Source organism: Corvus cornix, chromosome 8 (assembly GCF_000738735.6).
Source record: "Corvus cornix cornix isolate S_Up_H32 chromosome 8, ASM73873v5, whole genome shotgun sequence".
Classification (NCBI taxonomy): domain Eukaryota; kingdom Metazoa; phylum Chordata; class Aves; order Passeriformes; family Corvidae; genus Corvus; species Corvus cornix.
In genome coordinates, this window is record NC_046338.1 from 9,622,203 (window position 1) to 9,637,586 (window position 15,384).

The 15,384-nt window shown below is 51.4% G+C and overlaps 1 protein-coding gene across 1 annotated transcript in view; it reads left to right on the plus strand.

The window, feature by feature from the left end:
- ZSWIM5 (zinc finger SWIM-type containing 5) overlaps positions 1 to 15,384 on the plus strand; it is a 97,519-nt gene that overhangs the window by 62,915 nt on the left and 19,220 nt on the right. The window contains exons 2-4 of the mRNA XM_039555931.1: positions 4,416 to 4,772; positions 13,631 to 13,779; positions 14,427 to 14,577. Coding sequence (XP_039411865.1) covers positions 4,416 to 4,772; positions 13,631 to 13,779; positions 14,427 to 14,577 — 657 coding nt within the window. The remainder of the gene's footprint in view (positions 1 to 4,415; positions 4,773 to 13,630; positions 13,780 to 14,426; positions 14,578 to 15,384) is intronic.

A 15,384-nucleotide genomic window follows, 5' to 3' on the forward strand; every position in this document is an offset into this window, starting at 1 on the left:
GGTGTGAGTTCTTTATGTACAGTATCCAGGCACATCCCACCAGCGGTCCATGCTCAGGGCATGGATGTGGTGCATGTTTCCCTCTGCTGAGCCATTCCTTGCCCCCCTTCAAGATTTCCACAAAGACAAAGAAAAGCCTGTGGAGGAGATGGAAGAACCGCAGTGCCGTGAAGAAATGCTCCCCATGTTACCCCTGCGTTACTGACCCCCGTCCTGTCACACAGCAGTGCCAGTGCAGCATCCTCAGGGTTAGGTCCTGCAGATGGCCACTGCTCTGTGGTGCTTTCCACCCCTGCAGGACAGTGCCAGCACTCTGGGAAAGGCAGGCGACCGCCACGCCTGGGAAGAAAGAGCTCATTTTTTCCGAATGGCACAACTTAGTGAATGACAACTGTGACTTCTGTCTGGGCTGCAGTGTGAAATCTGAGGGATGACTGTGAGCAGCAACTGCCAGAGGGAGCAGGGCTGAGCACTCAGGTTCCCAGATAGTGTGGTAGCTGTGGAGTCCTCCTCTCTCTTGCAGGTGTTGGTGCCACAGTTATGAGAAGGGAGGGGGCTGTGCCTTGGTTTTGCTTGTTTCTGGGGTTTAAATTTCCATTTGGGGGTCTGCCTGTCTCCAGACTCCAGGTATTTCAATGTAACCAGCCTAAATGTTGGCTTTACCTTCAGTGATTTGCTGGAGGACACAAGACAAGGAGTCTTTGCAGCTGGTCTCATGGTGGGTTTGAGCTGCAGGACAGGCTAGTGGTTTCTCCTGATGGTTGGCATGTGGATATCTGGGTTAAAGATGTCCAGTTGAAAGACTCTTTGCTCTTACAGAACTGGAAGAGTTTGCACAATTCGTTTTGGTCAGGTAGGTTTAGAGATCAAAGAATTCTCCATCTTGGTTAAAGATGCTTCTTTTGAGGTATTAATGCTGTTGTCCTAATAGCGAAGTCTCCCTCACTGGGGCCCCTGCTAAAGGCTTGATCCTTCATAACTGTTTCCCGGGAATTTTTTTTTTTTTTTTTGTGGATCCATCCTCCTCCCAGCCTGCAGGGTTTATCAGCTCCAAAGAGGAGAGTGCTGCCCACCTGATAAATTTATAAGTCTTACCAGTGTGGAGCTCAAAAACTTCTGGAAAACAATTCTAGGGTCTGTTTTAATTTAAATCAGAGGTGCTGTGTCTTGCGGCAGTAATACAAGGAAGGTCCTCGCTCCAGTGTTTTGTCCCCATCTGATGGGTTGGATGGCCGGGATTAGAAAGAGATGAGCTCATCGTGCCCTGTGTGCCCATGAACATTCATGGCACCTTTCTGTGCTCTTTCTGGGGCAGTTATGAACACTCAGCTCCTTTTGCAACCTCGATCAAAGAGACATCCACTGGGAAGCTTCTGTGGTAAAAGTAGGAGAGGGTGTTCTGGGGCAGGGAGAAGGCGACGTTGTTCTTGGGACAAAGCTAGACTCCAGAGGGGCATAATGAGTCCGTAGTTACAAAGATGGTATTTTATTATTTCTTTTCCATGGTTTTCAAGCCTTGGCACTGTCACTTTGCTGGCAGCAATTCAAACACCAAGTTAGCTTATGTTAAGAACAGAAGATGAAGTCCTAGATAAGCACTGGGCTGTAGGAGTGTCTTAAATTGAAATGTACAGCGAGGACACAGAGGAGAGTATGTCTTTGCTCTCGGTGCTATCCAGACCCTGTGTCAGTGATCAGGACTGTTTCTCTGTACTGGAGTGCTGGTACAGCTCCTAGGACACTTCTTTCTTCTAGGATGTGGGATGAATAGAGAGGAGGGTAAAGTGACAGCTGTACTTTTCCAGGGTTACCCGTAGCTTTTCAGTGATAGCATCAGGGGTTTTTGTGGAGCAGGAGTGTGTGCTTCAATGGATGATGGCGAAACCACACCAAAACCCACCTTTTAGCCGCCACTCTTCTCTGGGACAGTGATATCCATCACTGCTGAGCTGCTGTGCTCAGCAGCCATGGGTGCTGTGCTGTAGAACTGGCTGCAGTGTGGTAGCTGCAGTCTGACCTCACATTAATGTAAATATTCACAAATAATGCCTCTGTTCCTGCCAGCTCCTCTCTCTCCCATCCCCCCATGTTTAATTTCTGACTCAACTTTTGATAAATGTTTTGTAAAGTTCCTAGTTTATCTTAAATAGACCTGCTGTCACCACAGCTAAAATCTAAACCAACACTTGACTTGGGGCTCGAGTGCCAGATGAACTTGGCAGTTGTTGACATACTGAATGGCCCTGTTTGATGTGCGGACCAGCTCTGAGTTGCGAAGACCTGCTCTTGCAGCAGATGGGAGAGCACAGCTTTTGGGATGCCTGAAAATAGCCTGAGAAGTATCTGGACAAATTTCCTCTCTTGGGAGGCTGGATCAGACCTCAGTTGATGTATTTTCAGACTTATACCTGTCTGAAACAGGTCATTTGGTTAAATGAGTTCTTCCAGCCTTACACCAGTTAGCCCCAAGTGGGGTCTGGCCCATGGTCCTGTAAAGTAAGCATTTCAAGGCAGTGTTTATGGCCGGTAATTTGTCCTAGAGTGTTTTATATATGTGTGTGTGTGCCTGCAGGCGTGCATACGAGGATATACATACATACTTGCTCAGGAACGCAGTTTCCAATCCTTTTAACTTGTTCAAAAAGTAAACTAGGGAGAAACTGGCAGTGAGTTGGAGCTGCCTGCCAAGCATTGCAAACCAGAGAAGTGGTAAAACATAAACACTTTGGAGTTTATCCTCAGGATTTATATAGTTTGGCTGCCGGGGGACGGGCTTGTGTGGAGGGGGAGGCTCGTCAGCCCCTGGCCGTGCTGCTCCTGCGGCGCCGAGCCCAGCACCTCCGCAGCCGTGCTCCTGCTCCCGGCAGCCTGCGAGCAGCAGGGAAGTGCAGGGCTGTCCATCCCTCCCCTCCTGCTCTGCTGGCCACATGGGGTGGCTTTTGGGTGATGGCAGCAGAACAGGTCTGCTTTTCCCCCGCCCCAGCACTAAAGTAAAAGCAGACCTCCTTGATGCTTAATCAGATTTGAATGTGGTTTTTGGCATGGCTTTAAAGAGACTGGCAGTGAATAGCTGGTTTTGATGCCATTTATTAAAAACCTCTGGTAGAATTTGTCTCCGAAAGCCTTTGTAAGAGCTGGCAAACACACAAGGGTTTGATGCAGTTAATGTATTTTAATCTTCACCCCCCCCACTCCTCCTTTTCTGTCGCTAATTGTAGAGCTCTCAGCTGTCTGCTGCCTTCTCTGGGGGGATGGCAGGCTCTGCAGGGACCTGTACATACACAGGCTTAATAAGGTTGCACTGGCATGGAGAAAAGTGAGCATCCTCTTCGGGGAGGAGGACTGGGATGGGCGGTGTGGGGTGCCAGGTCCCACACCATGTTCTGACAGGGGGACACCGGATGGCCCTGGCCATGTTAATTAACCTCCTGGTACAGCGTCATTCTCTTTGGAGGAACAAGGCAGATGAGTGTGGGAAACAAGAATATCCCTTTTCCAGGTAGCTGAGCAAGTGCAAAGTGTTGGTGTTGGACCCACTCAGCAGCTGGATAGTGAGAAGGACTCCCTGAGGCTCCAATTAAGAGTGAAGTTGATAGGCATCCATCAGTCAGTCTTATCTGACTGACTTCGTCCCTCACTTGCTTGGTACATCCACCTTTCTTTGGACCCACAGGACTTTCTGAGCCCATTTCATGTTCCTCACCCATGTTTGGGACTTCTGGGGCTTTTCTTCACACTTTGTACCTGAAGGCACTGCACCCCCTTTCTGCATGGTGGGGACTATCAGGAGCACCATAACATTGGTGTGAGCGATTTGTGGAATTCAGGGAACTGTTTTTCCGCAGCCATGGTTTGGACTGTTCATTGTTTCTGTCCTTTCTCCTTGTTTCCGCTGTGTGAAGCTCAGAGCTGTGACCATGCCCTGAAGCACTCTACCTGGTTGAGACACGAAAGTTGGAATTGCTTTGCATTTAGTTTGTGGGTTTTTTTGTCTGCCTCATCAAAGAAAAGCAGACGTGGCCTTTTCCTACCAGCCCTCACTCATGTGAGTTGCAAATTCAGAGAGAGGGAGGCATGGATGGAAATGACTCCCAGGAGAGAAACAGTCTGAGATACTTAAACAAATGGGAACTGAGCAGCTTTGCTCTTCCCCTGGGGGTTTGGCTGTTAAATAAACTCGCCGATGAGTCTGGCTCTGTGTGTGTGTTGGTGCAGAAGTGTGTTTGTATACACGGGCTGGGTGTTGCTGGGTGTAAGCCACGGACATGGGCTGTGCTGGGTGCTGCACTCCTTGGTATATGAGAGAGACGCACATGCAGCCTTGGCTGGCCTTCCCTTCTTCCAGAGCTGGCATGGGTGGTTGTGGTCAGAGGGAAGCTAACCTGACCCTTCTCTCTTCTTCTTTCCCTCTCCAGGGTTCCACCTCAGCGGAACAGTAACAGAGCCAGCAACTGCGACAGAACCAGAGATGACCTACAAGGTGGCCATCAGCTTTGACCGCTGCAAAATCACCTCAGTGACGTGCGGCTGTGGGAACAAGGACATTTTCTACTGCGCTCACGTCGTGGCGCTTTCACTGTACAGGATCCGCAAGCCAGACCAGGTCAAACTCCGTCTTCCCATCTCAGAGACCCTTTTCCAGATGAACAGGGACCAGCTCCAGAAGTTTGTTCAGTATTTGATCACAGCACACCACACCGAGGTGCTGCCCACTGCCCAAAAGTTGGCTGATGAGATCCTGTCATCCAACTCGGAGATCAACCAAGTGCACGGTAATTCCTCCCTCCTCCCTAGGTGACCCTGACTCTGTGTTTGGGCTGGGGTGGTGGTTTTAGTACCCATGGTGATGTCCTTCCTTTGCTTTTGTCTACTGCTGCACAGAGAGAGCTGGCAGTGTCACACTGACATTAATGCATGGGTGTTGGGACCACATGGCTGGGGTGTCCCCATCCTGCCTTCAGCTCTTTATGTGTTTATCTATCCAACACTGGCTTCAACAGGCAGGAAGAGGCAGAGCTGACAGGCTGGCGGTGCGCAAGGCACAGCTCAGAGTAGAATGGAGAAGCCAAGGATGTGGTGCTGGGTCCCTGTGGAGTGGGAAGTGCAGTGGGGATGTGGCTCCTCCAGCACGTGGGGACACAGTGTCAGCCTGAGCCCTGCACTAAGTCAGATGTGGCTGAGCCAGCGGGAGATACAGCTTTAATCTCCGTGGGCATTAATTTGCCCATAATAAATGAGCGCCACTGTTCTGACCTACTGCACAAAGGCAGTGGAGATGCGTCCTGGGGCTTTGTGCTCGGAAGATGCTTTTGACTTCCTCCCCTGGAAATCTGGGGGACAGTGCCTGGCCCAGCCCTGCTCTACTGGCCCAGGATGTGGCCCAGGCTCCTGAGGATCTCCTGCTGTGTCTTTTCAAGGAGGCCAGGAGCTGAGGTTGCCCAAGGTCTGCAACAATGAGCTGCTCCCCACCGTGCCAGTCCCACCAGCTGGTGAGCAGAGATAATGAACACTTATCTGCCACGGAAGGGCGTTGCAGGGATTAACACGTGCCTGTTAAGTGCTCCAAAGATGAAAAGCCCCATATGCAGCCTAAAATACCATCTGAACTAGCTGAATCCACATGTAGAGAAGTAAGGCCAGAGGTTCACTGTCACCACAGGGGTGATGGCAGCTCTGATCTTAGATGTGTTCATTTCTCTCTATCTGTTCGTTCCTGCTCCTGCCTTGGGAGAGGCCTTTGTCTCCTCTGCTGGGCCACATGGGTGGTTGTGCTCTAAGTAACTGGCTTTTGTAGGGGGTCCCTCAGTTTTTGGCACTACAAAAGAATGAGGAGCTGTGATGCTGCAAGGATCTGGTGAATGCCATTCCCTCTCTGAGCTGATCTACTGAAGCTGAGGCTGGGCAAGATCCCTTCTTGGCCATTGTTTGAGGCTGCTTTCTCCTAAGCAGATTGAAGTAAAGCTTTTAAGGCTCTGAATATTTATTGCTCTAGAGTCAGCAAAAGGCTTGTGATTGAGAGTCTTACAAAGATACAGATGTTGGCTCCAGTTCAATATCTGCTTCTTGTTTTTACAAGTGGTTTATAAAAAAAAACAAAGCAAAAATTCTCACTCCCTTCAGACTTGTGCAAGTTCACGCACTCCAGTGTGTGATTTTGAGCCAACAGAGACATGTTGGTCACCCCACAGCGGGTGGCACCTATCTGACACCCCTGTGGCTACCTAGCTGGTCACAAGTGAGTAAATACCTCTGCAAGCAGGAGTGCAGCCTTGTCTCACCCTGGGGGAGGATGCAGATCAGCCTTCATATGATGACATGATCTTAAGGTGATCTGTAACTCATAAATGTTGCATCCTCTGAAAAGAAAGGCTCCAAACCCTCACATTCAAGTTCATAGTGATGATGTCCAGGGCTTTGATTCTTGATCCTGGACAGTGTTGCAAGTTTCGGCCTCCTGGTCCTGCCAGAAGCACAGCCACAGTGCAACCAGCTACACTGCAGACCTACTTGACTCCAGGGGGAGGAAGGGCTGCAGCTATGGGAGTCTGTTTGTGGGAGAGGAATCCTGGGGTCTCCAGTTGAAGTGGATCCAAATTTGTCCCCCATCTTGCCCTTCCCAGCTGTGGTTCGTGCATTCATAGTGGATCACTGATCCTGGAATTTGTAATTCTTCAAGCTGTGCTTTACATAGAGTTTTATGTGCATTTCTTGACCGTGTTTAGTTCAGACCCTTGGGTCACGCCTTCATTCATCTCGAGGCTGGGGACAAGGTGGCTTTTGGCAGGCCAGCCTCTGCAACCCAAACAGTAACCCAGTGTGTGCATTGGACACCTGAGGTTATTACACCTTGGAGCAAGAATGGTCCCTCTGGAAATCCCTTTTTTTTTCCCCTGCCCCTTCTTCTTTTGAGGAGAGGTCTGTTGAGCTTCATATCAACATCAGGTCTTCCTCACCTGCCTCTGGTCACCCAAAGGGTTCCTCTTTCCATGTTTATATGGTGAGCATGTAGGATTAAGGAGCTGATTCTGCACCAGGCTGGCTGGGGAATGCCCCTTGTGCAAGGGCGTTGTCTGGTTTTGTAAAATAAGGCTTTCAGGGGTGCTCCTTCTCCTCCTGCAGAGCCTGAATGGCAGAGAAAATTACCGGCCATTGTCTGGCACACTCGGCTCTGGGCATCGGAGCTTTGTTCCTTGCAGGAGTCTGTAGCCGCAGGCTGTGCACCGCGTGCCGATCTTCCCGGCTGTCTTCCTAGAAGGAAATGCAAACTATCCAGTAATGATGGAGTCTTGGAGCGCAGCCAAGGCGCTCGCGTGTTCCCGAAGGATTCAGTCCAAGCAGAGCCTAGGTGTGCCTGCCGCTCTGCTCCCCACTTGACCTCCGCCTGCTGAAGTGGGTCACGTTTCTGCTCCTGTGGCTCGGCTGCAAAGGGCAGCGTGTGCCAGCGAGAGCATCCCGTGTGTCTGGCACCTCCATGCTTGGCGTCTGGAGCGGCAGCTGGAGGGAGGAGATCAGGGTGGGTTTCAGTGCTCCTCCCCAAGGGGACAAAGCCAGCAGTGTGCTGCCTGGCACAGAGCAAGGCTGCAAGGGTGTCATTGCACCAGCAAAAGTGACTTGTGGCTGCTTGGTCTTTCCTGGTGGGTAGAATGCTGGGGGCAGCCAGAAGCTGCAGCTGGAGAGCTTGGATCCAACAGCCAGAACTCCAAGGGAGTAAGGATCATCTGGTGGTGGCGACTTTGGTACCTTGTTCCCTCCGATCTTCCGAGAGCATCAGCCCAGGGCTTGCCATGGTGCCAGCCTGGCCTACAGAAAATGAAAGCTGAGAAAGTAGCTCAGAGCTACCAGGCATGGTGGAACATGCTGGGGTTAGATGGGATTGGTGCAGCTCTGATGTTGGGGGGATCCATGAAACCTGGGAAGAATGTCTTCCTGAGGTGTGGGTGTAGAGTGATTGTTTTGGTGCAGTAAGGTACTACAGAGAGGGCCAGGAGGTATTGGAGAGGTCAAGGCTGAGAAAAAGCTGGAATGGGAATGGGAGCTGGAATGGATAGGCAGAGAGGGAGATGTGGGGCAAAAGCAAGCAGTGTGAAAGCAGAGGAACTCAGAAGCACCAGTAAGTCCTGACAGCAGTGCTGGGTTTCCTGCTCTCATGGCGTGGATCCAGCACCCATCAGCAGCCAGTGCACAGGATCCAAGCCATCCAGCAGACTTGGGAGGTGGCATTCATCTCCTGGTATTTTGGTTCATGATTGTAGGGAATGATTTGAATTTCTTTTAAGAGGAGGACTGGGTCAGTGTGGGGTGTACAGAAGGAAAGCTGTGTCTCAGATACATTCTTTGAGCTTGGTTGGGATATATAGGCTTTGGAAGCAAACACTGGATTCTTCCTGAAGGCAAAAGCAGTCTGTGGCCAAGGAGAGGAGGCTGATGGAAACCACAGCAGGACCAGACAAAGTGGTCATTAAAATCTGTAATTAGAAGCTTAAAGATGGGACGGTGCCTGTGGGCCCAGAAGATTTGGGGCTTAGAGGTATCCTTCATGCATCATGGATGAATTCTCCCCCTTCCATGCGTAAGGGGCAGGAGATTTTGGCAGACCGTGTGTTTTCAGCTCTGTGACTCGCCCACCTTGAGCAGCACGTGGACATGGCAGAGGGTGCTGCTGCCCTCAGTCCAGGAGTTGTGGCTGGGGTGCTCTGTCTGGCCCAGGGAAATGCCAGTGGATGACACTGTGTGGTGCTCAGCTGGTGCGATCAAAGGGCTTGGGGTGCTCTTCTCAACCAGAAGTGGGAAAAGCCACAAAACCTCTGCGGTTGCACGGTGCAGGGGCAGCACCCTCTGAGGACGAGCCACGTGAATCACCAAGGGGCCTCTGTAGTCCTGCAGGGTCTCAGGACCTTCCTTGGAGGAGAGGACTTTTGGAAAACTTGTAGAGGCAATGTTCCTCAGGCTTTGGCATGGGAAAAGTGGATCTGCTTATGCAAAGCCATAAGAAGCCTGCTGCCTTATCCATCCCCTTTTGTCCCACATGCATTCTTGACCACCTTGAGCTTTCATTCAACTCCTGGGCTAATACTGTCCTTCACCCACTGTCCCATCTTGCTCCTTCTGCACAGGAAGTCAGCTGCCAGGTCAGTGTGCAGGAGGTCCCTGCCTGTCCTGTTGCACAGAGCCAAGGCTGATGTTTGAGGAGTCTTTGGGTGCTCTTTGACTTTCAGGTCATCCCGAGACAGTGTCTGGAGGGCAGCACCAGTAAATCTATTTGAAATTCTGCCTTCCCACAGGGGAGGAGGAGAAGGTCAGATCTCCAGGGCATTCGTGTTCCTGTTTGCTGAGCTGATGGGGATTTAAGGGAAAAAACCACACCTGAGTGCTGGAGAGAAAGGCAGCTCTTCCCTTGTTTTGCAGAGAGACTGAGGTTGCCAAATTACTCCAGAGCACATGAGTGGTGCTTGACAAGCATCTTCCAAAGTGAGCTGCCCCAGATACTGGTACCAGCTGGACCACATTGCTCCTGTCCACCATGCTGGGAGCCAGTCTGGATTCACTTGCCCTGTTGCTGTCAGGTGTATGTGAATCTTCAGGCTGCCCTGGCAGCTCCTTCTGACTTGCCTCCACTTGAAAACAAACCGGGAGTCTTGGGAGAGCTGGATTCCTTGCTTTGCTGCTATTTTTAATCCCTTATTAGAGTTCATTTCCTTTCTGGTGCCTGGTTATTTTCTCTTCGAGGTTTTCTGCCATTTGCTTATTTGTCCATGTCCTCCCCACCCCCCGCCCTGAGCTGATCCTTCACATCTGTTTTCTCTCTGGACGCCTGAGAGGAGCCTGGAGGCATTCAGCAACACTACCATGTGCAGTCATGAGATGGCCCTTGTGAATGGCCACCACGATGGCCAGCCCTGCTCCAGGCACCACTGACCCTGGGGCTGACACGGTCAGGCCCTGAACCACCGAAGGGTGCTGGGCACGGTCGGGTAAAACAACCATGGTGGAGATGCTGGAGCAGCCACCTTTATCCCTGGGTGGCTTTTAGCATCAGTTTATCAGCTCCAGGTACTGGTTAAAAATAATAATCCTCCCTTTTTCTTTGTATCACCAATCCTGCTTCAGGTCAGATGCTGTGGGAGTGCTTTCCACACTACTTAGCTGATGTATCTCCCCTTCTTGGGTTCTGGAGCTTGGGTTTGGGATGTGCCAATGCCTTGTTGTGACCTATAAGGTCCTACTGCCTCCTCAGCCCTGGAAACCTGCAGCTTTCCAGTCCAGGAGCCCTTTTTGTTTTCTTCATGTTGGGCAGCTAAATTCTGAGTAAGGAGTTGAGTTTTCCATGCCTGACTTCACTCTGCTTTTTAATTTGTAGATTTTTCCAGTCCTTATTTCTTGGTCTTTGTATTTGCCAAGTCTCACTTGGCTGTCAAACAGTTAAACCCCTGAGCTCCCAATGAGGCGGGAGCCCAGCTCTGGGTGTGATGGATTGCATTTTTATCTCAGTTTCTACAGCCAGTGTAAATGGGCTGGTGAAACACTCTTTCCACTCAAGATGTGCAATGGTGTTTCCTTAAATCTGAATCCGGCAGGACCAAGATCCAGCACATCTGAAACAGGGCTCTTTGGAGCACGAATGCTGCTATATGAGAAATGTGTTATGCAGGCGCTGGGCTGTTTTACATGCCGTTCCCAGCTCCTTTGGAGCTGAGACATGGAATCACTCATCAGCTGCGTCACGGCATGCCGCTGCCGAAGCCCCCACAGTGTGAACGTTGGCAAGGGGAAGTGGACAAATCCTGCCATTAATATTTAAACCCAGCACAAATCCCGTTGTTTGCTCTTAAATGTTTATCCAGCTCCCCAGCGTAATTGGGCAGCCCGTTATCTGCCGGGTTGTGCTGCACGTGTGGGAATTTGCTATTACAGCCCTCTCTGAATCTTTTATAGGAGAGCAAAATACATTTACAAGCAAATTTGGGCTTTATTTGGAGGCGCGGGAGGCGCGTTGCTAATTTGGCTGCGGCCCGAACCCCAACGTGTGAAGTGCTCAATGTGTTGCGTGGGAGGAGGAGGTTTTATTTAGCTGCACGCTCCCTTCCTCGCTGCTCAGGCTTTCCGTCGCTAACGCTATGTGTGAGCAGCAGGCACTGAGGGGTAGCCCCGGGAACCCCAAAAAAACGCACCTACTTTTTGCACCTTGCGACCTCCTCCTCCTTAATCTGTCACAGCGGCCACGGTGAGGGATCAGGGATGAGCTGAGCTTTGGTGGGTTGAGTCACCCCAGGCGTCCATGCCCTCCTGGTCCCTGTAGATGCAGACAGGTGACCCTATAGAGGCAGTCGAGGCTGCTCTGGATAGCTGCAGCTGGGAGTGGCGGGCAGGATGGTGGGGAGGAGGATATTAAGAGTGCAAGCGTCTGGGATACCTAGTGATGGGGCCGGATAAGCGCTCATGGTAGACAGATTAGTCATCGGTTCCTGATAGGGGATAATCGCTGGCTTGTCTGCTCTTTATCTTTGAGATAAGGATGAGGCTGGGGGAGGGAAGGAAAAGGCACAGAAAAGCTCAGAGGGCCAGCATGGACTGTCCCTGGCTGTGATTGTCCCTCGTGCCTTATGGCAGGACTCTGAGCTGACTCTGATGGTACCCTCTGAGCAGGATTCGCCCCTTGCTGAGGGCTCAGGGTTTAACTGCGTCTCCAGGCCTATGGCAGAGGAGTGGGAATGGGATCAGGATCAGGGCATGTGTGACAAAAGTCCTCATGCTCCTCCAGGAGCTGTGATTTCCTTTCTGCTGCTTCAGCTCTCGTCCCAATTATGTGATTGTGTCGACTATAAATTATTCTGCAGAGGGAGCAGGAGCATCCTGTCCCTTCAGCATGCCTAGAGCTTGCTGGAACTTCTCTCAGGCAGTGAGTGTTAGGAGAAATAAAAGTAATTTTGTAAAGGACATTAAATACAAATAACTGTGTCTTACCAGGTCAGGAGTGTTCTCAGCCTTTGCTGGAGGAGCAGAACCCCTGAGGTTGATGTTGTCTTGCTTACAAGCCAGGAACAGACACTTGCCCTGCTGAACAGGCATCCTGGAGCACGATTTTCATGAATTGTATTTGAGCTCCTGGTTCAGCAACACACAAGGCTGGGGTGTGCACAGCGTCCCAGGCTGCCTCTGGAGGAAAGTGATGTCTGCTCCCCAACCAGATCCCAGTTGTGGAAAAGACATCATGAAGATTTAATTGGGAATGTGTCAGCTACACCATCCCATGGCTCCTCATGCAGCGCCTTGCTCTTCCTGTGCTGACCCTCTTCCCCTCTTGAGAGGGAGATGAGATGAGAGAAGCAGACGAAAGTGGAGTGGAGCATCCTCCAGCTGCAGCAGTCCCTCCTTGGCACTGGTTTTCCCTCAGGAGCTTTTGTAGAGCAGGACCCAAAAGCAGACAGCTGAAAATCCAAGTTTCAGTTCCATTTTGTGCTCTTGGCTGCTCGCTGGAGTTGTGCTGCTGCCTGTCCTGTGAGCCCTGGAACCCATGACTGGGGGAGGTAGGGTAGTGCTTGGGGGGGAAAATGGGAATTGAAAGGGGCAAGGCAAGGGAAATTTGGTCCAACTTGTTTAAATCAATTGCGGGTTTTCTTTTGTTCTCTGGAAGATGAAATGCAGCCTGTGAATGCATATGTGTGCCTGCCAAAAGCCCTGCTCTGGTCACAGTTTGCTCTTTGAAGGATTATTGATCCTTTTTTCTTTCCTGTGGAGGGTCTCTCCCAGGCAGGTATATTGGTGCCCAGGGACTTGTCTCCTGTCCGAAAGCAAACGAGGGGCAGGATCAGGTGTTTAACCCAGGGCTCTGGAGCCCATATGCTGTAGTCACCTTTGTTACGCTGTTCCAAACATGGGGAAGGGCTTGCAGGAATTGGAGCTTTACTGATGTTTTAACAAACCGGTGATGTGGAGCAGGAGCACCCTGGGCAATCCCTGGAGCCATGGAGCGCTCCGGGCTCTGCAGCTGTGCTGCCCACACTCCTGGGGCTTTGGAGGAAGGCAGGTCCCTGGTCTTCCTCAGCCTCACTTCACATGGGGTGGAGAGGGTGAGGGGCCGTACAAGCATTAGCCCTGTGGTCAGGGTGCCTCCTTATGGCTGCTGCCACCGCTGTTACAGGACAGCACAGTGCTGCCAGCTGGGGCTCACTGCCTAGGAATTGTAACGCTATGGAGCAGCGAGGAGTCCCCAGGCAGGTGCAAAGGAGGAACTTTATTTACAAAAAACCTGGCCTTTTTATGCCGTTAGTTGGTTGTTAGTTTACATAGTTTTAAGGCACAACAAACCAAATTTAACCAACCACCGTACACCACGGTGCAGGCATGAGGGGTTCATGCAGCATGCCTCACTTCCTCTATTCTAGCTGAGTCATTCTCCCACAGTCCATTTCTACTCAGGCTAAGTAACAGGCCAGAGCCATGATTTTACCAGGCCTTCCCTTTACAAAGCTTTATCTATCGGTCACAAGGAATCAAGCTGGTTTTCTGTCACTGAGATGATAAAGGTGGGTCCCTATAAAATTGAGGTAGGTCCACTCCTTGCTAGTGGGGCTGCTGACCCTGCTGCCATGAACATGGTTGTCTCTCTTCTCCTCCCCTCCCATCCTCTCAGGCGCTCCTGACCCCACTGCTGGGGCCAGCATCGACGACGAGAACTGCTGGCACTTGGACGAGGAGCAAGTCCGAGAGCAGGTGAAGCTGTTCCTATCTCAGGGAGGGTACTACGGCTCGGGGAAGCAGCTCAACTCCATGTTTGCCAAGGTGAGGAGCCGGCTGCTCTCTCCCATCTCTGCTCGGCGTGTCACATAGCTGGCAGTCGCCGGCTGCCCTGGCAGAGTGCCCATCACAGCTGGGAATCTCTGCTCCAGTGCCTTCTCGCCCTGTCGCGGAGCAGGCGGTTGTAATCCAGGCTCTGGGTCAGGCCTGGATTGTCTCACCTGCTGCCCTGGCAGGTCCCTTCCTCCCATGAGTGCCATTGATCCCTGTGCAAGGAAGGGCATTCCCCCATCTCCCCTTCAGCACAGTGGGGAAAAAGCCAATCCTGCAGAGCTTACTAAGACCATGGGAAGGTGGGATCATAACCCACAAATCCCACCAACCTATGGGCTTTTCTCTTTCTTTGCAGAAGGGCCTTGTTTACATGTTCTTAATCTCGGTCCCCTTCACAGCCTGGCTGTATCTGCTACTCAACTGAGCTCCAACTAACCTCATCACAGCCATTGCATGAGGGTTATAATTTATGGCTACACATTATACATACACACACATATGTGTCATATATGTATGTATTTACAGTTTGGACCCTCAGGCTAAAGGAGCTGTGGGTTGCCAGCCACATGAAAATGTCTTAAACACCTCTGAGGAGCCATGGTTTGTCTCACTGAAGACTTTCTCTTTGTCCTTCCCAGGTCCGGGAGATGCTGCGCATGAGGGACTCCAACGGGGCCAGGATGCTGACGTTGATAACAGAGCAGTTCATGGCTGATCCTCGGCTCTCCCTCTGGAGGCAGCAGGGGACGGGCATAACAGAGAAGTGCCGGCAGCTCTGGGATGAGCTGGGTAAGGGTCACTGCCTTGCAGAGAGGAGCAGAGTTACCTGGGCTGCTGGTCCAATGGGGACATCATTACAGAGGCCCTGGATCAGGCCCAAACCACACAGTTCAACACCTTAAACCAGCCCCTCTCCTGCACAGGGATCAAGGATGACGGGTGTGCTGTGTGTGGCTGGTCCCATACTTCCAGCAGGCTGGTGCTTGGTGAGCTGCCCCAAAGCCTTTGCAAGGGAGGACATAGGGCTGGTTAGCCCTAGGGGCTGGCTGTAGCCTGGATGTGGAAGTGCTGTTCCTGGAGGAACTGTGATCCAGAGAGGGAAAGGCAGGTTCTCAAGTCTCATCACATCTCACAGATTCTGCCTGTTGTGGTGCACGTTTCCAGGGTGAGGGGGGCAGGATGGGCAGCACAGAGCCTGGCTGTAAGCAAAATGCAGTTCTGGGTAATTCTAGCTAAGCACCTTAGACACCAGCTCAGCTGGCTGACCCTGTAATATCATTAGAATAAAACATTTAGATGACGTGGGCTTGGGGAGGTTGGTTGTGTGGTGAAGTTAACCCTGCAGTTCTGGGCTCTTCCTGGACATATGGGATCTTGGGTGAATAGTTTGACTTGAGCCATAGTTTGATGAGTAAGTTTGAGCTCCTGTGCAGCCTGCTGGTAGGAGATACTATGCAAGGGCAAGGGCTGATGGTCTGGCACCAAAGAGATATGGTAGAGCAGGAAGAAGGATTAGGATGATCTGGGATTTGGAGCATCTGAGACTGCAGACCCACCTACCAAGTGCCCAACAAATGCAAACAGAAATGAGCCTGG